The 27,844-nt window shown below is 26.9% G+C and overlaps 1 protein-coding gene and 2 long non-coding RNA genes across 6 annotated transcripts; 2 read left to right on the forward strand and 1 right to left on the reverse strand.

The window, feature by feature from the left end:
* The first annotated feature begins 3,816 nt into the window (after positions 1-3,816).
* LOC107964673 lies at positions 3,817-6,971 on the forward strand. 4 transcript variants are annotated; one of them, XR_003304952.1, is made up of 4 exons: positions 3,817-4,364; positions 4,950-5,313; positions 5,964-6,156; positions 6,406-6,971. XR_003304952.1 is itself a non-coding variant. In XM_026441445.1 (3 exons), exons 1-3 carry the CDS (start codon positions 4,354-4,356, stop codon positions 6,001-6,003), a joined length of 405 nt encoding a protein of 134 aa, XP_026297230.1. In that variant the 5' UTR covers positions 3,817-4,353; the 3' UTR covers positions 6,004-6,971. The 4 variants fall into 4 exon arrangements, 1 of the variants encoding a protein (XP_026297230.1); XR_003304950.1 differs by having other exon boundaries at positions 4,960-5,313; XR_003304951.1 differs by having other exon boundaries at positions 4,960-5,313; positions 6,559-6,971.
* A 2,915-nt stretch (positions 6,972-9,886) lies between these two features.
* LOC102655252 lies at positions 9,887-10,616 on the forward strand. Its single transcript, XR_001703196.2, has 2 exons — positions 9,887-9,948; positions 10,059-10,616. It is a non-coding gene; the product is annotated as an uncharacterized LOC102655252 (long non-coding RNA).
* A 9,703-nt stretch (positions 10,617-20,319) lies between these two features.
* Positions 20,320-21,159, reverse strand: LOC107964682. Its single transcript, XR_001703602.2, has 3 exons — positions 21,024-21,159; positions 20,655-20,959; positions 20,320-20,487 (listed from the first exon to the last, which is right to left on the reverse strand). It is a non-coding gene; the product is annotated as an uncharacterized LOC107964682 (long non-coding RNA).
* Between the last annotated feature and the right edge of the window lie 6,685 nt (positions 21,160-27,844).

The raw sequence follows: 27,844 nt of genomic DNA on the forward strand, positions 1-27,844 counted from the left end.
TTAGATGGCATTCGCGAACAGCTGACCTGTTTGGAAACGGTGCAGAGAATTCACGAGATCGGTACCTTTATAGAAAATTAAGGATGACAGCGGATCGGGATTTGATTTATTGCGGTTTGGCGATCTGCCTTCGCGGCGATCGGTATAATCTCATGATACGGTATAATCTAACGATCAAATACGAAGTATTTAAATCACGTTTTTGTGGCGGATATAATAGACAAGTTAGTAAAAAGAAGTTACGGCGGATATCATGATTAATCGTTTTGTTGAATCCGTTATGAAATAAATAAAGCATGAGAAATATAGGAATCGTATTAAACACGTGTTGACTACGTTAAATTGTTAATAAATGTTATGCACATACATAATCTAGCTTTGCATCTAATAAGAGGCAAATTGATAAGTGGACGATTTAAAAATCAGATGAAGTTTAATATCATTTGTTAGTGATTTTTAAGTAGTTTTTAAATAACACCGGTTTCACAACATCACTATGGATTCCACGTTCGAATTACTCAGCAGGAAAGTTATAATATGATATAATGTAATCGTCATTTCATAATTGCTAGGGATACGTTTTACCCAGTTTATATAACTGGGATGAGCGGCGAGCAATCAAAAATCTTGCGTAAGTCATCGCTTCGTATCCCATTTGGACATTTATTCGGTCCAATGAATTATCTGGATGCTCGATCGATAATTTTCTATATAACCGTATTATATATACCTGAGAGAGAGAGAGAGAGCGAGCGAGCGAGCGAGCGAGCGAGAGAGAGAGAGAGAGATATGCCATTTCTGATCTGATATTCACCATTTTTAGACGAGTTACGCGGCTTGACCTTGAAACGTAGACGCCAACAAAAAATTGTATTAATCATATTTGGACGAATTTTCGTATGCAAATAAAATGGAAAGGTCAAAGATATATCGAAATATACCTATGATTTAGAAACATAGTATATTTGAATTACTTTTGAAGTTTTTAAAGAATATGTTTTTTAGGTTATGTAACGATTTGGAATAAAATATGTAATGCAAAATATATTCGATTCGATATATTTTTTTATTATGTAAGAAATGATAAGAATGATATATATATTGCAAATATGAAAAAAACTTGATATTGATTTGTATATGTAAATATATCAATAAACAAAATACAACATTGTAATATATTTTGTTTTCTTTTTAATTTCTTCTAATTTTATTAAATTGTGAAACTTGGACTGAAAAAATAATCTTTTTTTTCTGCTACATCAAAAAAAAAAGATTTTCGATTTTTGCAAAATTATTATTCATAAATTATATGATAAATATTTCATAAATATTTTTTTAAATTTTTTAATGAAAGTTTGCATCATTTTGTAGTAATAAAAAATAAATGATAAATACGTGTCATTATTTTTTTCTTATTTTATCGTAACAAATATTAAAAATAATATTAAAAAACATTCTCATTGCCAAACAAAAAAAAAATTTAAATTAATAAAACTCATCCCAATTAATTTTTTAATACAAATATCTTAAATTAACTTAATTCGAAATTTCAGATTGCCGTAGCATAAAGGGTCGTTCACCAATTTCTAGTGACAAATTGATAAATTCAGAGGTCGCTAGAAATAATGGCCTCTAAAAGTAGATTTACGCAGAAAGGAAACGGGATTGGACGAGAACACTAGCGACGATCGTTCGAAAGGAGAGGAATCTACGTGTGACTCGTCGTCTTTTACCGGAAATGAGACATCACGGTCTAATAAAATACAATGTCCGTGGCACACGAGACGGCCAATGATAGCATGCGAGGAGACATTTTAATTAAGGGAAAAGTGCTCTTACCACGCGTTTATTGCCTGCTCCTTCGTCACAAAGCATAAACGGCGTGTTACTTTGATGAAATACATGCTGCGTTTGTACAAGGATACTCGATGTCTGCGTTGAAATATAAGTGTGATTGTAACATGTGTATTCATATTAATATCTGATATTTGTACACTATGATTAAATTAGTATATTCGTGATATATACATATATAGTATAAATATAGAATAATTTTTATAGAATAGAACATATTAAAATTTAGATAGGTTAAAAAAAAACTGATTTTTAAAAATTTGTAATAAATTTTAATTTCTGAAATTCTTTAATAAATAATTGTATTGAATAAAAAATAATAAATATTGATTAATTTCATATCTTTACGAAATACACATGAAACAAAAACATGGATTTGATCAGATAGGTTAAGAATTATAATAGTATAATACTTCCTAACCTATAATATATAGGTTATGAAGTAAGTAAACAAAGAGTGAAATTTCGTATTTCTTGAAATCATGAAACGAGTATTGACAAATAAATTGTGTAAAAAATTAATTAACGTCTATAAATATAGCGAAAGTTAACAAATATATATATTAAAACCATCACACATATAAATACGTGTTAAAATATATGAAAAATATCTCTTTTGTGTTTTGCTCTACATTTCGTGTTCTAACCACGGAATCGATTGCTAGAATCTATTGTGGGAAAGATTTCAATTTATATAACGAGCAGATATTGCCGGTAGATAAGAATGCCTCGTAACGTTTCGTCGCGTTGTTGGAAGTCTTGTTGGTCGATGGGTGAACGTTCAAGAAGTTGGAGGCGTTTCAAACGATTGAAGTTTACAATGTACGTAAAGACGATGTGAAAGATTTAGTGAAACCATTTGTTTCGTTAAAACGAAGTTAAAGAGGCTAATGTCTCGTGCTGTTATATCGTTTAAGCTGATATTATAGCTATTTCACTATTTATATTCCGAATTTTATATATTACGTTTATATATAATTAATATATTTTTTTTTATCTTTTTTTAATAATTAATTTAGAGATGTCAATAATAATTTATTGATATTTATACACATTATGATATTTGAGAAATAAAAATCTCTATCACAAAAATTTTATTAAAATTTAATAATTTCATTTCGAATGTTCGATAAATTTTTTTCGAAAAAATTTTAATTCTTTAATCTGAAAGAAATTATCTTATATAGATAAGCGATAATAAAATAAAAATTTTCAAAAGTTTTCTTACTTTTTTACATCACAAATTGTGTATCTCTAACGATACACAAACGCGATATCTCACGCCACGATCCTCGATGTAAAACTGTACATGTGGATTGAATTTACATCGACAGGCCACATGGTAACGTTGCTTTTTACGAGTTCGTGGATTTCTTGGCTGATTTCCTCGATAATTATGAGACTGGAGAATTACGTTTAGCCCAGCCATGTATCACTGGAGAACGAACAAACCGAACCAACTCGTGCTAAATTGGATCATATTACGTAAGCTTACACGATTAAAGAACCCCGGGACAAATCCGTGCGTCGACTTTACGAGTTTCAATTATGAACTCCAACGTAAACGTCTCGTTCTCTTATGAGAGAGAGAAAAAAAGAGGAGAATAATGAACAGAAACTGTCAGATTACGCTGTTAAATGTTGCAGACGTTTTAATCGTTTAAAAGTTTAAAAATTTTCTTCTATTAACAGCATATCACCATTGATATTCGTGTCATTTCATATAGTTCTGGATAATATAGTTTCTTATCTGAATAAAAAATATATTTTATTATTATTTAGAATAAAAATAATTATTTTTGATTATTTACTTTTTAATTCTGTTACATTTTTATATTTCTGACAATATTTTTCAATCGATTAAATTTTATAGAAATATGATAGAATCATTAATCACATATAATATCATTTCTCATATGTTCTGTCTTATATACCTTTTTTTATTCACTTCACAAAAACGATTGACCAATCCCATCATCGATTCATATCGAACCGTCGCAATAATGAAATATCGATCGTACACGTTGATTTTATTACTTTTAACGTTCGTTCAAATGTTCTAAATACGCCTTCGTTTTCTTCCACACTGATTACTTCATCGTATTCTTACACTTACATTAATGTAGCAACGATCGCGACCCAACAATTTTCTTTCGAATTGCATACCACACCGGCCAAATGTAAAGTGTCGTAACTAAGTCTTTCACCAAGGCGAGAGGAATTAATTTCTTAACGGGACCCCGTAACTTTTCTATCGTATCAAACACGCCAATTCGCCGTCGTTAGATGGCAGTGCGACCCGAATTGTGTGTGTGTTCGTTTAGTCGCAAATTCGCGTTACGTAAGGGATTATTTTCAGGTTATAATACTCGAGTTCTGGTGATATCAATCAGAATAATTCGAGACGATTTATGTGTAAATATGTGTGGACTCCAGAATGTGACGCGATGAAGACGATCGCGACGAATATACTATTTTTGTTGCCACTATATACAAGATATGCGAATGAGGTAGGTAGAAAATTGAAAGGATGATTCTGGAAGTTAAAATAAACGTAGAGGTTATATATATAAAAATGCTCGTTGAAATTTATTTTTTACAATTCAATAGAACATTGATTATTGAAGATATAGATATGCGTAATGTATTTAAACTAGCATATCTGAAAATTGTTAAAAATTACATTCCGGTAATTATATATTCTTTTATATAATAAATATTCATATATTCATTGAAAATCATTTGATTTCTATTTCGTAAATTTATTTTTTCCTAAGCAATTATTTTGAAAGAATTTATAACCTGTCAATTAATTCGGATAATCCATAAGTCGATTATCCGTTTTTTTTTAAAGTATCGAGAATGTTGATTATCCGTTAAGTTAAATATCTGATCATTCCATATTGACTTTTTTTCTAGAATATTCGAAAATAAATGACTCGTGAATTTTTCTTCTTTTTCTAAACTCTAATAAAATAAGAAAAATATTAAATTTTAAATTTTAATCCATTAAATCTTCGTCTTAATTCGAAGATTAACAGTATAATTCAACTGTATAATTAAATACTCAAATCAATCTGATTCGACGAAATTAGTTTCTTTCAGGTTTTTAATTTCACGAAGAACATCTCGAATTTCAACGAAACGAAGATCTCGATATTCATTTCATGAATGCAAGAGCGACATCTTCATTACTCTCGAGAGTATACACATGGGCATAAGAAGGAAAGAAGGAATTTTGCAAAGTGCATCGCAAATGCATCCTACTGGGTTCGATCGTACGACTCTGACCTTGTCTGGATGTTCACCCCGCGCGGTTCGTTCGCTCGATGTTGGTCGAGTCGACTTTGGGACCGAGCCGGCTCTCACTTATGTAATTCGAAGCGGGTCACGGCCAGACACTCGAAAAACCCGCCTTTCTCCGCCGACATTTGAATCGGCCGCATTGCAGAACGCTAGGTAATACCGTTTCCACAGAAAACTTTCGCGATGACTCGTTTCGACTTGTGGCATTTGATTGATTGGACGTTAAAAAATGGTAAAAAGATAAACAAAATTTGATTTACAATTTATTTATCTTTTTCTTAAAAAAATTAATAACGATAATATGAAATATACAATAAATAATATAAATATGTAATATTTTAAATTATATTAAATATGTAGCTTTATATAATTTATAGTATAATACATAATTATATTTAATTTCATTATTATCGCTTGTAAATTTATGAAAAAAAAAATTTATTCTTCCAATTACAATCTCTTGTACATGCTGCAAAAATACTTTGAATTAACATGAAATACGAAACCAGAAAATTAATGGAATAAGTTCAAAGTCATTGCTTGGAAGTCCTATTATCCATTTCCTTCGTCCCAATGTCACCAATTCGGTCAATTAATTTTATGAAGTTTTAACTTGAAAAAATTCCCTAGCAAAATTGTTCTTGTTCCATTACTTCAGCAAATTATTCGAGCTCTTCTTCCACTTTTCTTTCAAAAAATCGTTGTTCAAAGATAATTAACCCAATTTATTTCATCGATATCGATGACAATGCTTTTGAAAGTAAAAATTATGTTCGTTGCGTTAATTTTTATCCGCATTGCAGGATGCAACCCAAGAACGTTTGGCAAGAACGTGTTGGCTAAAAATTAATAAAACACGTACACATCCGCAATAAGAGATATCGATCAAAGGATACCATGGAACGATCGTGATCATCTTCACTAGCAACACGAGGAACGGAACTGGTTTTATGAGAATATTATCCGATATGTTTGAGGTGAACGTCAATTATAAAGGTATGAAGAAGATAAGTCTATTTTTAGATTAATTCAATTCCAGTTGCGTTATATATAATTATAGAAGATAATATTATAGAAGAATTGTGAAACTACGGAAACGTGAGAGATTATATCATATTTTTCTGAAACTTAAAAAAAAAAATCTACTAATTATATAGAAAAATATGATTAAGCAAAAAATGAGAACTGATTGTTGAAATTAAATTACCATTATATCTCTCTATATTTCACTTTAAATTTTTACAGAAATATAAAAAAGTCGTATCCACCAATCTTAACATTTTATCAAACACAGAATAAATTAGCCTTTTTCTTCGAAGAAGAAAAGAAAGAAAGTCTACAATTTCTCCTTGACCCGAGCACGGCCATGAAAGCTCTGCTTATGTTTCTCCTTTTAAGGTTCGTGTATGTTAAATCAGCAATGTCACGCACGATATTACCGACTGGAAACGAATCTTTTCCAGAAGGAAGAAATAACATAAAAGTAAGTTGGAAAGCGTGTGGAAATAAATTGGAACCATGCATGCCACGATGCAGATGATTTTTTAGAAATGGCACACGGTCGTAAAAAGTCGGTTTTACGCATACGAAATAATTTATGTAATTCAGAGCCGGGGGTCGTGGTAAAATTAGCCAACCCCGTGTACAAATATGCGAAGCCGCTTGGGCGCCGCCATCCGCCGTATTTACAAACGCATCATCATTCTATAAGTAATGTTTTATGATCAAACGTCCGTGGAATCGGATCGTATGATACAAAAATAAAAGAAGGAGTTTAACCGTATGATACGTATGAAAGAAAAATTGTAACAGTGAGTCGACATATATATATATATATTTTTTGAAAAAGAAATGTGAATTGAATTTATGGTAAAGAAGAAATAATATATGATTTTTTAAAATATTAGAAATAATGAGAAGAAATAAATATTGGAAGCTAGAAATAATATACAATTTTTAAAAGGATATAATGAAAATTTCAAAGAATAGAAATCTATGTTATAAATTTATAATTTAAAATAATACAATGTTTCAATATTACAATTTATTAACATTCAATAATTGAATTATATTATTCTGTACACAAGAAAACAATGCAAGTAAGTCTTCTAACTTATAAATTTCTAATTTAATTTCTAAATCATGACTTGATAATTATAATAATTCAAATTAAAAATAAAATTTAAATAATTTATTATTTTATTAAAAGTTTCTATTTAATTCCAGGTACAACAGAACAGATATAATTGTATCTTGTATGTATTACAAAAAAAAATAATTCCTTAGAAAATTGAAAAATACTGTCATAAAACAATTTTCAACAAAATTTGTTTCACGGTCTCACAGTGAAGATAAGAATCACAAAAGAAACAATCATATCGTCGCGATCTCGATGACAAATCGTGGTGAAACCGCAATTATTTGATGTTAAACCGTTGTTGGCATAAACCGATCGCAACTGCGACAATCCGTTGCAAGCCGGTTAAGGGCGCAGGCCCGATTTGCAAAGCGGATTTTCTCGTGAACAAGCATTCTTCTTTCGCAATTAGGAAACGTTTGGCGTGAAACAATGAACCTCGTCGCCTGATATTTTCAGAAAAATGATCGTGGGTAGATCTCGAACCCATTTCTTGCACCATATGGAATCTGTATATATTAACGACGAGCGTTACGAAAGAGTTAAAGGAGAATATCTTTCTACAAATTTTATCAGAAATGTTCATCTTTCAGTATGTTAAGTATGCAATATATTGATAATAATTAGATTGCGGATGACTTTGCAAGTTTAAATATATTTTAAAAAATCTCATATTTTTTATTAAGCAAATATATAATTTCTTATCTTGTTCATGTAATGACTGAAAATTATAATTCAAATATTAGATCGTGAGATTTTTATAAAAAAAATATATTGAAATTGTAAGACAATTGTTAAGATAATATATGAGGTTAGAAATTGCTCGAATAATCGAAGCTTCACAGCTTAACCTCAAAGGCTGACAATCTTGAAGGTTAACATCGTATAAAGCTTACTCGAAAACTTAAGACTCGAGGTTTAGCTTTTGAGGCTTTTGAAGTTAAAGCAAATAAATAAACTAAACTTTATATGATATTGGATTCAACTTTTAAAGTTGAGTTTTGAAGATTTAAACTATATGTTAATATCATCAATCAGTATTTTTTAAAAAGATCATATGCCATTATATTTAATTATTATACTTTTGAATTAATTAAGTTAAATTAATTCTATTGTTTAAAAAAAATTGTTTATTATAATTTCTTTACAATTACAATCTCAAATTCCAAAATCGTCATAATTTTATTAGATTTTAGAATAACATTATAATGTTTTGAATTTCTCCAACTATTCCATCGTAGCTGGCTACATTGTACATAACCTTTCATGCTCATTTCTATTGTCGAGCGTTCGAAGATCACTCGAAAGTGATGAAATCGGCGTGCATTATACCAAGTAAGTGCCACCAACCAACCTCTTAGACGAATCTCACGTTACGAAATGTAATCAAGATGCGCGCTCCTGTGAAAAGCAGACTCCCTATTTCGTCGCGTATGTACATGCGCAGAAAAGAAAATTTCGCAATGGCTGCCATGTAATAATGACTTTATTTAGGTCGCTTAAAAATCGGATTGATTTGAATGATTCGTGATACGTGATACGAAAGAAGAAGTTAAGTGAAATTGAGGTAGAGATATCGAAATATTCAATTGGATTGAAAAAGTGTTTAAAAGGAATTATTTAATAAACTTTACTTATTTTAGTAAGAAATATAGGTTAAATATTTAAATTATAAATTGTAATGGTGATGATATTATAAAAAATGACATTACTTAACTGAAGATTTTTAAGATAAGGTAATTTTTTTTGCAGAAACTTTTATTTCTACTCTGTTAACTCTTTACATTATTATGTCAATATATAATTTTTATTTTAAAGTAAAATTCCGATAAGAAATTTAACGATGCATAATGCAAAAAATAAATGGAAAATAATATCATTTAATATGTACAGTAAGTATTATTAATGAAAAAACATTAGCCAAAGTATATAAATTATCAAGCATTCAAAACTTTTGAAAAGAAATATTTTATTTAAAATTATTTCAGTAATCTTATTAATATGTTATGTTTAAAATCACAAAAAAATATTTATATAATTTTAATAATTTATAAACTAGAATCATGATTCTAAACATAGTACATAAAATAAAAATTTTTAAGTGTTAAAACTATTCCACTATTTTGCAATATGTTAAATTTCGCCAACTTTCACGTATTGGTTGTTGCAGTTTCGAATTACGAAACGAAGATAATCGGCCGAGATAAGAGCAATTCGCAAGAACTCGCGTGACATTTGTCGTTTTCGATTGCGTATTATGTTCACTGCAAAAGAAAAATGTTGGACGTGAACAAAATTGCAATTAATGATTTTTGTGATTTTTTTTTTTTTTCGAATAAATCGTCCTTATGTTTAATAAACATTAATTATTGAGAATTGATATGCTTTTACGTAATCGAACGTGAAAATCTATTTAAAAATTTGTGTAAATTATATTTTTCAATTTTTTATTTTTGTAAATGATTAATTAAATAATTTTTTAATTATTTAAATAATTTGCAACCATTCTCATAAAATATAAAATAAAAAAGATTAAAAAGATATACAATTGATAATTATTTGTATTTTTCAGTATTTTTCAATCTTTTTCGAGTTTCGACATTTTTTGCATTTTTTCGATATTTAATTAATTTGCAATCCTTTCATGCAAGGTAAGAAAAATTTAAAAAATTAATACAATCCTTTTTGAATTACAAATTATTTTCTTTCTTTCCTATATATGAAGTAAAAAAAAAATTAAAAAATCATTATCTTCTTGTAGATCTTCGATTTGAAAATCATTGGCAGAAATCATATTTCATTGATAACAAATTAACGAACGATGAAAAAGAGATGAAAGAAAAGCGAAGACAAGACATAATTAATCCGAAATATTTCGTCAATAATGAAATTCAACTTTTCATTTCATCGCCATTATTTGATGGATGATTCCGGAGCCCACTTTGTATCATCGTCTCTAGCTATATCTTGAGTTACATCATCCATGACGTTAAGTGTCAGTGAATCACTTTCCGTCCACTGATCAACGGATGACCTCATTTGACTAACAAGTTTATGAGTCAAACTGTTATATTAAGCCAATCATTGGACGATCCTTTTTAATTCTTTTGCTCTCCAATTTTGTCCTTAAATTTGCGTTTACACGATTGAAGGATGAAAAGCGAAGAGAAGAAAGAAAATGGAATACGTATTATTGCATATCAAGAAGAGACAATATTTTTTTTTCTTGGTTATCTCCAAGTTATTGATAATTATTGCTTTTACGTAACCGTTTGGAAACTTTGGAAAAGGTTAATACATCACGAAGTCATCAATTGCACGTTTCTTCTTGTTTATCTTTTTCCTTTCGTGTTATATAAATGTTTAGATAAGAGTGAACTTCATCCTGCTTTTGATTTTACTTTGAAAGATAATTATACTGTTAGATACAAAACTCTTTTTTTTATTAAAGTATTTAATTATTTCTTTTTTTCTTTTATAGATATCTTATAAATTTCATTGTTGATGAAGGAATAATGTTTTGTAAATTGATATTTGCCAATGAAAACGCTTATTTTTCTAAAGGAATTATTTATCTATAAAAATTATCACAATTGTCATCATTTTCTATTCAACGGTTTTTGAATTTTTTATGAAAAATCATCGATAATTTATATATATATATTTATAAATGCTGATGAAAGAGAAACTATTTGGTTGAAATTAAGTCGAGTCACGTAGTAACATTAAACAAGGATTAGAGACGTCGAATAAATTTTTATTACTCATTCATCGCGATTAAATCATTCTTCAATATCAATAATATTTATTCATTGGAAATATAATTGCTGAAAGCGTTTTACAATGTATCTATAATTCTTGATAAATTAATTACGCCCAAAATGATTTGCTTTAATTATGTTGCTTATTTACATAAGTCAAATAATAATTAAATATTTATGTGAATATTAATAAAAAAAATTTGTATTAAACATAATTAGAGAAAAATTGATAAATATACATATATATATATTATATAAAAAGTATTTTTAAACTTTTATTATTTTAGAAAAAAATCTTTAAAGAAAGTTTCTGTTTTTTAAATAAAAATAATCATTTTCTTAATAATTTTTTAATTTAGTAGAATTCCTTTTATATATATGTATATATATATATATATCTTAAAGCACATTTACATAACCAGATTGTTCATTTAATAAAATCCATCTGATTCCCTCATCAATTATGATTTTTCCAATTAACACGTTTTCTGGCGTCATAAATTTAGAAATAATTTTGCAAGCACAATAAATAGATTGCGAATTTTTATGAATGTGATTAAAAAAATGGAAATTAAATGGACACGTTTTATTTCTTAAATATCATAATACTTATTTTATTTTAGATATTATTTTTGGTTCATCTGCATTCTACTAAATTTTCATAACATCTAAAACTTTTGCATAAATATTCGCATAATATAAAAGTAAAACGAATCTAATAATAACCGATAGTCTGGTACAACTAAGGATACAATATTTCTAATTATATTAAAAGCGTTGTGATTATTCGACATTATAATTCAAATAATTGAAGTTTGGCTTTGTTTGAATAACCAACCTATGTAAGATTACGTTTACATAAATAGAGTTTCATTGTATCTAAATTAGTATACATTTCGACATAAAATGTATTGTAAAAGAAATCAAATATGTCAGATTTTATTATCATTTATCATTTCTCTAAATTGTGATTGTGAGAAAGAACAATGTACCAGTGAACGAAAGGGAAAGTAATTAGGATGGAAAGAAGCTGGATTACACTAATATATATGTACCAACGATGTTCTCGATTCTTTGTTACTCGTATTCTCTTCTATTGCATAATATCATCGAGGTTTCTGATAGCCAGTTTGTGTATCGCATTGATGTCTCCCGTGTATCATTATATAATGTCTATGCCCCACTGAACGTGTGGCATTACCATGTTACGAGACTCCTCTTTTCCTCTTCTTCTCTTTTGTTTCATCCCTAGTTTCTTTTTTTTTTCAGTTTTTTGGATTAAATTAATTGACAAATAAATTCAATATTAATTTATTTATTTTTTTTTTTTATATTTTTTCTGATATATTTAAAGCAATTCTTATGATGACTAACTAATGATAAATTTTAATTGATGATTGTTTCTTTATTTTCTTTTGTTGTATCTATAGGATGATAATGTGGATATGAAATTAATATTAATTTTTTTTTTTTTTTGAAAACTTACATTGATACAATTTGCAGGATAGCTAATCAATAATCTGCTTTGCTTTTAAATAGTCATCAACAATTCCTTTATGAAAATTTATGAAAAAAATAATATACTTTTTATCATCACACTATACTCAAATATAGTAGCATTATAATAATAATAATATATACAAAGGAAAAAAGAGTTTGTTTTTCAAAACATGTAAGAAAAATAGATTTATATTATTTTAAAATGTCCAAAGAATCAAACGCTTTTTATATTATTATTTTCGCTTATTTTATTATTTTTAGAATTTTTACAAAATAAAATGGAAATGATATTTATTTTCCAAGTCACTAATGTCGTATAAAACAATGCTTCTCGATTATTTTTACTTATTATATATACACATAAATTCTTTCTTTAATAAATTAATTGGAAGGAAAATTAATTGGAGAATCTGTATAGATCATGAGTTATAATGAAGAAGGGAAATAGACGACAATTTCTCGACGAAGATTTGTTAAAAAATAATAAAAATGGAGCTCAAGCTGAAGCGGATACGGTCGACAGCTGATTAATTGCCGCTAAATATAAACGCTGCGATAATAATACGAGAAGCTCGTAGGCGCACAAGCGTGTTGGTGAATTGCGTTGCAGAATGCAAGCCGTAACTTTCGATTCTCTCGGTGTCGAGGGGAACAAACTCGTGTATCACGAGCAATGAGAAATGCTTTTCCAGTTCTATAAATAGAATCTTGTAATGTCTCTTGAATTCCTCGATCCCTTTTTGTAATATTCATATAACTTGCAACCCTCCCTCCAATTCCTATAATAATTATAAGGAAATTAAAGATTTATACATAAGCAATGCTTTTCTAGTTCTTTAAATTCGTAAACTTTCTCGAATTCCAATCTTTTAATTTCTAACCTCTTTATAAGTATTTAGATAACTTGCGACCTACCTTTCAATTCCTTATGAATCCAATCCTCCTATAAAATTCTATATACGGTTAATTAATTCGATATTAAGCGAAATCTATAACAAATACAAAGAAAAGATAACAAAATGATGCGATAGAAATTTCAACACAAAGAAAGAATAAAGTTGAAGTAATTTAGAGGAAAGATAATAAGTAATTATGATTCAGAATTCTTCCAGATGTTGGCACTATCGTTAATACTAGTTCTTTTTTTTATAACAAATGGCAAAAGATTATTTAAAATAATGATTGGATTTTGCAATAAAGTGATTACATGAAATTTATATTTTTTTGTGATAATGTTTGTGAAAATTATGGAGAATGAAAAGTATCATATAATTTTTTATTATATTTGAATTGTAATGGCATCATAATGAGATTAAAATGTTTAACAAAGTCTTTATATTATACTTTATTATTTATTATATTATTATATTTATATTATAGATATATAGATATCTCTATTCCAATGCAAAGTGTGTATTATATTTAATTTTTTCTAATCTAACATAATCTAATCTCTTGTATTACGATAATCAATTAAGTGCTCAGGATAAAAAAATAGTGTTTAATGTAAATACCAATTACTCAAAATTATAAATAAATAATAATTAAAATTTTTGAATTATGAATAAAATTTTGTAATTTTCAAAATTATATATTTCAATTAACCAATAAAAATGTATAACGTATAAATATAATTAATTTCATAATATATAATTTAGACAATAAATAAAATTCATTGATCTGATTTTAAAAATATTAATTAAAATATTAAAATTATAATATTAAACATTTTACAAATTTTAATAAAAAATTTTCTAAGTCTCCAATCTAATCTATGAATCGATTATAAAAGTCAATAAATATAAACGTGTGATGCACATTAATTTGTTTTCATATAAACGAAGACGAACAATCGAATTGTATTTCCATGACTTTTCACATCTTTATTACTTTTCCCCTTCTTCGTCAAATTTTATTTCTAACCGTGCGAGAATAATGAACTCGATTTCCATTGTTCCTCTAAATGTCCGTAATCTATTGTTCGCCCTCTCTGTGAAACCACCTACGCGTTCAGGAACCAGCTATGAGTAATAACAGCTGGGATATTATGTAAAATGACCTATTTCGATTATGGATTTCGTTTCACCGAATTTCACCATTTCATCATTCGTGTTGATATATCGATCTCGATAACAATGTCGCGGAATATTTTTTACTCTTTTATCTTTGATCATTGTTGTGAAATATTTTTCTATTTTTGTGCTTTTGCACTTTTATGTATATTTTCTTTTTCATTTTATAATTATATTATGAAAAAAAAGTAATAAAAATGCAAATTGGATTACTATTGATTATTGTAAATTATAAAATTGCATTAGAAAAATTGCAAAAGAGTTAATAAGTTAAAATAAATTTTTATATTAATATTATTAAATATACTGATATACTAATAAATAAACAAATGTTGAAAATTTTCATTAGAAGATAAATAGTTGTAAATAAAAATAAAAAAAACTTCATAATTTTCTTGAAAGTCACAAGTTATAGGTTAAGTTAAGTAAGGCTAAATTTACAAAATTATTAATTAAAATTAAATATATGTTTTGCATAAATTATATAAGAAAATTGATTTAAAAACACATAAATGGATAAAAATCATAAAAATTCAAAGAAAAAAATTAAATCTATCAAAAAATGCATTATTATAAATGCATCTTTATATTTGTCTACTTCGAGAACACTCTGATAATCGATGAACACGAATTTCACGAATTTCACAAACAGAGAAGTGGATCGTCTTTTGAAAATTAGCAAAGTCGACGATAAACTATAAGATCGATAAATTCATGGACATGACAAGTTATGTAAGCACGATAGGACATTGCCTCTTTTTCATCCTTGGTCACTTGATGGAATGGATGACGAATTGTAATAATTCGAAATTGTTCTTTGACAGATACATTTTCGATGTATGAATCGATATGATCATGATTTCAAACAAGACGTCATTTATTTATTATAAGTTTTATTAATAAAATAGAATTTTTCAAAATATAATAAAATGATTCAATAGGTTAGTTATTCATATGGATCGATAATATTAGCAACAAAATAAATCATATAATATATATGTATATATACGTGTATATATATATATATATATATATATATATAATAAATCTAAAAATGTTTATATTTTGAATTATATATTCTGATATTTAAAAAGGATCAATTAATTTATATTATAATGCATTTTTCTGATTAATTAAGAAATTTTTTTTAGTAATAAATATTCATAGTTGAAAATTATTTAATATTTATAAATTTACTTTTTCTTAATCGATTATTTTAATAGATTCGTTTTGATCGAAATAATGTAAATAATCAATTATTTTTCAGATATTTAAATTTTATGAAATCTACCAAAATATGGAATATGCTACTATAAGAAGTAAAAATAGAAAATATATTATAACTCAAATATTTTTTAAATATATAAATTTTATGAAATTGATCTCATAAATTTTTTAATCATAAAATATAAAATATAAAATATAAAAAATATTACTGTAATTTATCCAATTTTTAAAATGAATTTTATAAAATGCATTAATAATTTTAAATAATAGTATATATTTTCAACAATCACGACTAGAAATCTGCTACAATAATTTCGATATCACAAATTTTTCACTAATACAAAAGTATATAAAATATTATCGTAGAATTCTAACCTAACTCTTTCTCAAATACATAAATTTTATTAAATGTTCAACAATATTAAATAATGTTAAATAATATTACATATTTATAATAGTCACGATTAGAAATCTGCTATAGTTTCGCAATAATTTCTCACGAACTTTTCAAGTATCAAAGTATGGGAAAGGTTAGCAGGCGGAGAAGTTACATAACTAACCTTCCAAGACTCTTGCTCTTTCTGGCAAGCGTTATCCTTGACGATAGTGTCAAACACCAGTAAGATCGATCGATTTTATCGATTTTAATCGATCCTCTTTCATTCAACGATACATCCTTTTCATTAAGACCACATTATAATGACCTTTATTATTTTCCTTCTTACCATGCGAATATACAGTTACTTGTTATTTACTCCATTCATTATTTATGGATAAGATTAATTAATTCTCTTCTCTCATTTCATAGTATCAGCCGATTGTACATGATGCAATTAATTAAGTCGATCCTTTTTAATCCTTTCTCGTGAAATCGATATATAATATGTCGATATATCGATGTATAAACATATATTATCATAAGATTCATTTTCATTTACTTGTTTATACTTATCTTTAATTTATGAAACAATTTATTCAAAGATTTAATTCATAGATTTATTTACTTCTGTCCAACATATCGATATGTATCTGTGTATGTTAATAAATTGAAGATTAAATATGTTATAATAAATTACGTCATTGACTTTTTTATAATGTAATCTAACAATAATAAAGTATCTTCTTGTAAAATAAAATTCTTTTCATGTAATATAATTTAAAAATCTTGTTACCTATCCAAGTTAATTTTATGATTTCTGAAAAATTTATTACCAAAATTCTTCTTACATTTTTAATTTTTAATTGTCAATCTTGAACTTTTCTATATTTATGATTTATGATACATAATTTGATAAATTTTGCTCGAAAATTGTTCTTAATTATCTTATTAATTAGAAATTGTTATTTTATTATAGAATCAATTTTCTGAAAAAAAAGAAACATCATCAAAACCACATTTAATATATTTATTATACATTTTGAATAATATTTATTTCAATACTAGATATTTATTCTATTTGATGATCGATGCATAGTCATGTTTTAGTAATTAAAAGAAAATTAATTTATTTATGTAATTACATTACCTGAAAATTTAGAATCCTTTCCAATTATATTAAATCTTTTAATGATTTTTTTATTAATTTGAAATTAATACCATAAATATAAAAAATAATTATAATTATTTTCGTAAATTAACAAATTTTCAATATTAACAAAATTCTAATTTAATTTCTTTTTTAGATTAAAATTTAAATTTCTATGGAACATGTTAATTCCAAATTTTTAGTATACAAATATTTGTTATTTTACAGGAATTTGGTATAAATGTTATAAAGCAATCCATCGGAATAAGTTTAATAACAGCTATTGATCAATGCAACGCCTCATAAATAGATTCATGAGGTGAAAAGTTCGAAATCATTACTCTGTAACTGAATAAATGGCATTAGATTTGGTTGCAACTTCAGGCGCAACTCGTGTATCGAATTACAATGCGATTGTGATTCCATTCCTAACCTCTGCAGTAAAGCAACAGATTACATGTGAGTCGATATTTCTCCTTATATTATTCTCATTATGTTATAGCGTATAGTGTTGAAATTGAATAAAAAAAAGTATTTCAAAAGAGAAAATCATAGTTCACAAATGATTCGTATAAAAAAGTTAAAAAGGTTAATGAAAAATTACCAAAAATTGATCCATTATAAAAAGTATTAAAGAAGAAGGAAAATTAAAGAGAAAGTGATACAATTGCAAATAAGTATAATTTATTCCTATATTATAATTATTTTTAATTAATAAAAAAATAGAAAATATAATATAATGGTTTTTCTTATATAAGATATCTTAAAAATGTTCGACATTTTTCTTTCTATTTGAAAATATCCAAATATACAAATACTTATAGAAATTTTCATATAATCGTTTTCATCTATTTTTTAATTAATTATATATCATTTCAAGTGTTAATATCAGTTTCATTTTTTAAAAATATAATTTCGTAATAGTACGAGAAAAATATTCAAGTTTTATTATCCTCTTATAAAAAATATTTTATTCTATTATACACACATAGAAATTTTAATTAAAATCAAATTATACATAATAAATGATTATGCACAAATTTTATTATATAAGAATAATTATATCATATTTTCTTTTTTTTTTTTTTTGTAAATAAATCATTATATAGAGATCAGTATTTACATACGTTATTTAAGAAATTACTAATATAATTGAACATTTTAAGGAAGAAATCTCATTCTCGTTTATCAACTATTATAGTCAAGCTCTATTAGCTGTGGAAGACGATGAATAATCACGTGCATTATGCTGTCAATAAATATCGACATGTTTTAAAATATCATTTTAACGAGCAAACAAGTGCGATTTATCGATTATGATCTTAGAAAAATGGTATGCCAACTATTCTACCTCTAAACGGAACTCTGTCGCCGTCATTACATAATATTTCCATCTTTTTTAACCATTAATTAAAATTCAAATTGCTCGATGAGACTTGATTACTTACATGTTAAAATTAAATTAAAAATAAGCAAGAAAATATAAAATTTATTTCTTATTTAATACACGATCAATCGTCATTTTTATTTCATTACAATGTTATCTATATTTTCTTTTTTTTATTTTATACATATATAAAATTATTCGAAGTTATCTTTTATATCTTTTTTTTTACAGATAATACTTTCAACTTTACTGAACGAAAAGAAATAAAATGATATCGACAATATGTGACATATGTTTCGTATCTGCAATGTATATATTTTTTCACAATTATATCGATTTTCTTGGTATTCGTAATCTTTTTCAGTCGACTGTCCATTGTTTGCAAGAAATTTTAATATTTTTTTTATGTTTGATATATAATGAAAGTGTATTATATATTTCAAAGTGGAATTAATATACTTAAACGAATACAATAATAATAATTTTTATATATTTCTTATTCTCTCTATATTTTTATATATTTCTATTTTTATATATATCTTAATTCTAATAATTTCCTCATTGCAATTATTCGAGATAAAAATAATATTTCTTGCATTTTTACGAGATATCTTTTATTTTATTATCTCGAAATCAATATGTTTTTTTTTTCGCTGAATCATATACTTTAATTGGTACAAATTTAATTAATCTTTTCGTGTCGAGCAATGACTTAAAAATTAATTAAAAATAAAAATTGAATTTCGTGCAAGTCAATAATACTACATAGATTAGATAATTATCAGTCGACTGAATAAAATCTATGCAAACTTAACAATTTTCAGAAATCTAAATTTATTAAAATTTTTACAAATTCATAAAATTTCTTATAAAGAATCTTAAAAAATTAGTTTCTACTTATAATATATAAGTTATGATATATATTATAAGTTATAATATATAAGTTTTTAATTTTAACAAATATTGTAAATCAAAGAATTTGTAAAACTCGAAGAATTTTATTATATAATTTATTATATAGTTTTATTTATAAAAACTTATATATTTTTACAAACTCTTCCATATTTTGCATGTCGCCGTCATCCGTCGTCCATTCTTCTTGTTCAGAATGCAAGGGGTGCAACTTTCAGAACGTTTGCACGCATACGTGGAAGGTGTGCATAAGGCCATGTACCTTGATGCTTCTGTTGAGGGCGTGGCATGATTAATTATGAAACATGCATAATGCATGGAATGCATGGTTCAGTACTTATTGAATATCTTCAATGTATTTTGGAATGTGGAATTATTATTAGAAAAAAATTATTATAAAATTATTATAGAATTATTATAGAAAATTACTAATAATCTTTAGTCTGTTTAGATTAAAACAATAATTAATGAATAAATATAATTATTGGAAATTTATAATGAAAATTTATAATATCTTTAGGTTAATTTTGATTAAATTAAAATATGAATTATTGAAAACTTAAAATTGTTAATAATAATCTTTGGTTAAGTTACTATAAAAATAAAATTTGAAATAAAATCAAATTGTGTATTGCTCTATATTTGAACAAAGATTTTTAATAAAAATTTATTTATATGAATAAATAAACCTCAACCAATATTTTCCTGTGCTTTTTACATTTATTTTATAATCAGTGTTTTAGCTATTTATATATTAACAATTATGTTATGTAAAAGCCTCGCATCTCTTCTTTCCTCTTCATATCTATTAAAAAACAAAAAAGCAAGAAGTAAATTCACAATTATTATGTTAAAAATATGTTAAAAATAAAAGTTTAGTTTATGTCAAAGTTATTAGTTTATGTTAAAAATAAAAGTTCAAAGATAAAATTACTGATTACTGATTCGAAATAATATTTGGATCGGAAAAACCTTCGAGAAATAATCTTTCCTTCCTCGAACTCGTTGCCAATGTTTCAATCGTACGTTGCCTCACGTAAATCCACGTGCGATATCTACAGTTGGATGGAGGTGTGGCAGCAACCAGATGCGATAAAATTAGAGAGATAAATGAAATAAGGTGAAGGATGGTATGTTAAATACAATGTTGCATATCAAAACTGATCCGAGTTTGTTCCGTGTCCCGAATGAGATATGGGCCATCATTTCTTAAACGGTGGAAAATGTTTGTTTGGTTATTTCAACGTTTCCACGATTAAATTATCCTCTCCTTTCATCTATTATGAGTTTCAGTTAAATCAATACTAAATAGTTTACAAATTGAATTTTAACAAATTTTACCTTTTTTAGATCTTTATATCTTCTTTATTATATTCGTGAATTATAGATAGATAAGTAGGTAACTAGTATTTCAATTGAATTTGTCTAGAGTCGTGACTGTTGATTATTATCGATATTTTATCGATTATCGATAGTTTTCTACATATTGATAATATCGTTTAGAAGAGAAATTATTGAAATTCCTATTTTTATTATTATAAATTATTATTAAGATAAAAATATTATCTGTAATAAGTTGTAATAAAATCGATATTATAAATATATCGAATTATCAATATTTATTGAAAAATTATATTCTAATTTATTTAAGTTACTTTTATTCATTTTTTATTAATATTTTAATGATATTTTGAATCAAAGAATTAATAAATAAGAAAAAAATTTTAATAATTTTCATCTATTATCCATATCTTAATTCTAGTTATTTTTATTTCACATTGTTATCGAAATCTCTAGTTACTTTCATTTATTACTGATATTTTACCAATATTATCGATATCAATAGACAACTTTATTTTGGACAAATCAAATCATTGTATTTATTACTAAATAAATAATTTCTATATCGAATATCTCTAAAAATAGAATTCTATAAATAAGCAATCTTTCTTTAATATTAAATAAAAAAATTTCTTTCCTAACATTATATTTCTTCAAATCGAATTCGATTTGTCGAAAACTATTTCGATTCAAGAAATTCTCCAGGAAGAAAGAAGCTTCACAAGAAGTGAAAAAGTAGTTTCCACGAATGATTCTAAACAAAATTACCTGCAGTTCAGATGCAGAAAAAATCTCAGTATCATTAAGCTTATATAAATCTCGAAGGAACTAGCGATGAGGAATTTCTTTCATCTCAAATCTTCCTTTCATATTCTTCAAATTTTAGATCAAGGAAACCTCTCCCAAAAGGTTAGACGAGACTGGTGGAAAAATCGGTGGAAAGGACGTAATATGCGTGATATTCGCGTCACGTTGTTTCGTTCCACGCTTGATCCAACGAATTCGTAACGAGGGACGCTGTAACGCCTTGTTACAGAACTACCGCTCACGTAACAATCGGCACGTTGAGTAACTCGTTCTTTCGAGTTAGATGTTACGAGCTTTACATCGAAGCCCACATAACCTGCTTTATCCGCCATCATCGTTCTACGTTTTGGAAAAAGGAAACAAGAGGATTAGGATAGTAGAATAGAATTTTCTCATCGATAATTTTTTAAGAGAATTAATTTTAAAAAAAGAAAGAGGAAAAGAGAATTAAATGATAATGGAACAGTGATAACTATTAATTATCGGTATCTAATAATATTATCGATATATCAATAAGATCTTCTTAATATTATATTAACTATTTATTATTGTTATTAATATCGACATTATATCTATTATTATCAATATTATAGTTATTATAAACTAATATTGATAAGGAAAAATTTCAATTTCTACTTTTTATTTTATTATATTATTTTATTAATGGCAATATTCATAATCAACTCTATATCAAAAATGTAATACATATAATGTAATGTGCTAAATGATTTTTGAAAATTGCGTAATCAATTATTGAAACGAGAAAATTTTTTTTTTCTTTTAATTGAAAATAATCGTCTCGCGAAATTTTGTTCCATCATTCGCCAATTTTTATTCCCACGTAACATGTAATTATATTCATACTCGTTATGTTATTTATAAATTTTTATTTTCGTACCAGACCTATGATTATTCAATTTTTTTCTTTGGTAATTTTGTTACAAGTTTAACGAAATGAATACGAAGGAGAATCGTTACCACACATTATTGGAGGCTTCGAGATAACAACAATATTTATCATCAGGATAATCTCGTATGATAATTTCCAAACTAATAATAACGCCGCTTTATATATATAACTTGAAGAGTTATTTTATCTGAATAATTTGAGAAACTTATTCGTAACTGAACTTAACCATTATGCAAGAGGATTTTTTTTTTTTTTACCAACTCGTGTCTCGTGAAAATTTCATTAGTAGCATTAATTCAATTGTGCTAGAGGATTCTAGCACACGAGTTTTTTTTTCATCAATCAAACCATCATGGAAACACACACAATTCCACGTAATATTCGATGAATTACGATTGGACTTTTTTCTATTTTTTTTTCTCGTACATTCTGATCCATCGATAATACAGAATCGAATGGAAAAAGAAATAGGTTAGATTTTTTTCCTTTTTCTAGAAATATATATATATATATATATATCAACGAATTTATTCTAAAATATTTTTAACTTTTAAAATACGCGTAAAAAAAATCACGAAAAGCGAAAAAATAAATTTTAGCTCCTCGAATTAACGTACGAAACATCATTTTTCGAACACGTTAATGAATTTACATTCCACGATATTATTTGCTACGACATTACGTAAGATTGTATAGATATGGGTTATTGCGTAACGGCCATTAATGCATTTAACGACTCTTACGTTGTCGTATATTAGGCGATTTTGAATTTGTATTGTACACTAACGTTCAAAAGTACATAATACGGTTATCCATTTCCCTTAAAATTTTCGATATTTTATCATTTTAACAAACTCAATACCTTTCCACTCACCGTGAATCGTTCGATGATCGCCAATATTAAATATATCTTCGTACATTTCGTTCTGGTATTTCTCGAGATCGAGCGCGTTGATACTTTTGACCAGGGATGTACAAATCTAACTGACGTTCGTAAAAACGTCATCAATCTTCTTATTTCGCCAATCAATTTGGTAATTGAATTAAATGTAAGTGTATTTTACATGAAAAAAAAAAAGAAAGAAATAGATTTTCGAAAATGAAAAAAAATTATAATAAATTATAAAAAATTATAATAATATAAAATATATTAAAATATAAAAAATTATCGTGATCGTTATATATTAATTTTAATTAATCTTCTTATGCTTTTCGTCCTCGTTTTCGTTCTGAAATGTGAAATAAATATTGAAGTAAATATAGCGTTAATTGTTATTAAAAATTTTATGAATCGATATTTACGAAAAATCGTATCGCTCGAAATTTAATATACTTATTTAATTAACTATTTAATATATTTAATATATTTAATTAATTTCATTTAATTAACTAAATTATTTGGAATTTTGTACGCTTACAATATGCCCGAAGTATTGCATCAGTACAAACGCGGTTTAGCAGCGATACCCTACGCGTGCATCCGGTGTCGTTTCGAAAGCGGTCGCGAGCCGCTCGTTACCGTCATTAAAAGGCCTCATTAATGAGAATCTTCATTGTGCCTCGACGTGCACGCACAATACATTCACTTTTTTGTCGCCGATTTCTCGATTCACGCCACCACGTCCAGTTTCGATCGATGTTTCATGCGTGTATATACTCGACAATTATGTACTCGAACCGAGTAATTTTACAATGTTGCCATATGATGTCGAAACAAGAGGGAGAGAGATGGAAAGAGAGAGAGAGAGAAGAGAGGATCGATATACCATGACTCATAGTAATAATTGGTCGTATTTGTGCATAAACTTGTGTATATAATTGAGCGTAATACGAAGTTACGCAACTTAAATCATCTTAACTTGAGTCATCCAAATTATCTCTAAATTTGGAATCAATCAAATTGGGGATCTCGAAATTTGGGACCACTCGAATTGAATTCTTCAAATTTGAGATCATTCATTGAATCCCTTTATTTCGAATCACAGAAATTAAATCCTTTTAATTTGGAGCCATTCAAATTGGGTCCTTCAAATTTGGGACTACTCAAATTAAATCCTCCAAATTTGGAATTATTCAAATTGGGTCCTCCAAATTTGAGATCATTCAACTTGAATCCTCTTATTTCGAATCACAGAAATTCGATCCTTTTAATTTGGGCCCACTCAAATTGGGTCCTCCAAATTTGGGACTACTCAAATTGAATTCTTCAAATTTAAGATCATTCAAATTGAATCCTCTTATTTCGAATCACAGAAATTAAATCCTTTTAATTTGGGCCCACTCAAATTGGGTCCTCCAAATTTGGGACTATTCAAATTGGGTCCTCCAAATGTGAGATCATTCAACTTGAATCCTCTTATTTCGAATCACACAAATTAGATCCTTTTAATTTGGGCCCACAAATTGGGTCCTATAAAAATGTGCGACTACTATTGAATCCTTCAAATTTGAAATCATTCAACTTGAATCCTTTTATTTCGAATCACATAAATTTGGTCCTTTTAATTTGGGCCCACTCAAATTGGGTCCTCCAAATTTGGGACTACTCAAATTAAATCCTCCAAATTTGGAATTATTCAAATTGGGTTCTCCAAATTTGAGATCATTCAACTTGAATCCTCTTATTTCGAATCGCACAAAGTAGGTCTTTTTAATTTGGGCCCACACAAATTGGGTCCTATAAAAATATGGGACTACTATTGAATCCTCCAAATTTGAGATCATTCAACTTGAATCCTTTTATTTCGAATCATACAAATTAGATCCTTTTAATTTGGGCCCATTTAAATTGGGTCCTATAAAAATGTGGGACTACTATTGAATCCTCCAAATTTGAGATCATTCAACTTGATTCCTTTTATTTTGAATCACATAAATTAGGTCCTTTTAATTTGGGTCCACTCAAATTGGATCCTCTAAATTTGGAACTACTCAAATTAAATCCTTCAAATTTGAGATCATTCAACTTGAATCCTCTTATTTCGAATCACATAAATTAGGTCCTTTTAATTTGGGCCCATTCAAATTTGAGTCCTCCAAATTTGGGACTACTCAAATTGTATCCTCCAAATTTGAAATTCAATTTGAATCCTCTTATTTCGAGTTATACAAATTAAATGCTTTTAATCACAAGGATCACAGAAATTAAGTCCTCCAAATTTGGGACCTTCCAAATTTGGGACCATCCAAATTAAGTCTTTGCAATTCGAATCACGTAATTAGATTTTCCAAATATAGGATTATCCAATTTGGATTCTTCAAATTTGAGACTACCCAACTTGTTATCCTTTCAATTTAAGTTCTTCAAATTGTGATTATTCAAATTCTGGTTATCCAATTCGTTTCATTAAATCTTCCCAACTTGGATTTTTCATCTCCAATTATCATATATCCAATATACTGTAATCATCCATCTATTATTCAAACATCGATCGAACACTCCGAATATCTACTGTTAGATATTATTAAAATGTCAATTATCCGAAATACATTACGATATATGTATGTATATAATTCGATTAGTTAAACATCGATTTATCGTCGATCTATGATAAAGAAAATAGAAATCGATTTGTATTTTTATTAAACACAAAGATAAGCATATCTCCATAAACGCGTGGAACAAATCTCGTAAAATAAAATCCATAATACGCGAATCGAGATCATAATATATAATGTAATAATAATAGATTAAACGTAAATTAAACGAAACATTTTCAATAAAGGCAAATAAATTAGCCGTGAAGATAGAAAATCACGTTTTCACACAACCTTCTAGTCTTTTTTTTATCTTAAAATACTTATCTCTACTTATATCTCTTATATACCTAATATCAACTTGGACATTCTAACAAGTTATCGAGATTGCATGGCGTATAAATCAAGGGAATCACGATACATCAAAATGAATTTCGAACCAAACCCGGTCGAATCGTGAGAAAGGCGACGAGCGATGGATTTGTTCCCGGTTTGTCGGCTTAGAAAGGATTACGTTATCGTAATTGAACGTTGCTCCAGATATGCTAATAGAGGACTGTTCGTAATTATTTAACTTGCAATATTCTCATACGAATGATATCGATCGAGATGCGGATCTCCTTTTATAAAAATCCATCTTTTACAGAAGATTATATATTTTGCATAATTATAAGTGATTTTAATATATTAATGTTTCGATGTAAATTTAATAATAACCACGTGGAAATTTTTTAAAATATATTCCTCTATTACGATCAAAATGTTAAACGTTCATTAATGATCGCTACGAGTGCTTTAATTGTCATAATGCATAATCATTATCAGATCAAAATTTTAATATCCGATATTTTTATCTCGCAGTTTTTCATTTTTCCAAATATCAAAGGTAAAATCCAATAATATCCAACCACTCGTTGTAAATTCAATTTTTGCTTTTCATATTTTCTTGTTCAATTTTTTTTAGATTGCACAAAAAAAAATGATTGCTCAAATTACATCGAATCGTAATAATTCATCACTAATGAAATATTCGTCAGAGTAATTGGATAGAGAACGACGCAAAGTTTTATAGCAATCTCGTAAGAGACTTTATCTTCCCATTATAATAGGTCACGTTGCAACAGCTGCCATTTCGTTGTATAGAAAATTATTCTACAAAGGACAGATCTGAATCACCAGTTCTACTGTAGACAATAAACCAGAAAGATTAACGCTCATTGCTCATTGCACACAGAGATGTTAACTCGTATGTTGCTTTACGGTCGGTGTCTTTTATTCATGAACTAGACTGTGGTTGGTATCATTGAAAACTAGCCCTCTACATGTGGGTGGTCGATTGTGTAAATATCTCTTGTGTAAATATCTTGTGTAAGAATAAAAACGATATATTATTGTTGCGCGACGATTTAAATAGTTAAATTGTGTGTGGGCACGTTAAAACGTTAATATCTAAATTATTAAAAACCGATTTAGATCACGAATGTATCAATGTGTAAACATATTATATAAAAGAGCGAGAAAAACGAGAAAAGTTAGGTTAACTTTATAATAAGGTGTTATTATCATGAAAAAATTAACATAGTGGTTGATACATGATTTAATAAAAAATAATAATTTGAATAATATT

Source organism: Apis mellifera, linkage group LG6 (assembly GCF_003254395.2).
Source record: "Apis mellifera strain DH4 linkage group LG6, Amel_HAv3.1, whole genome shotgun sequence".
Lineage (NCBI taxonomy): Eukaryota > Metazoa > Arthropoda > Insecta > Hymenoptera > Apidae > Apis > Apis mellifera.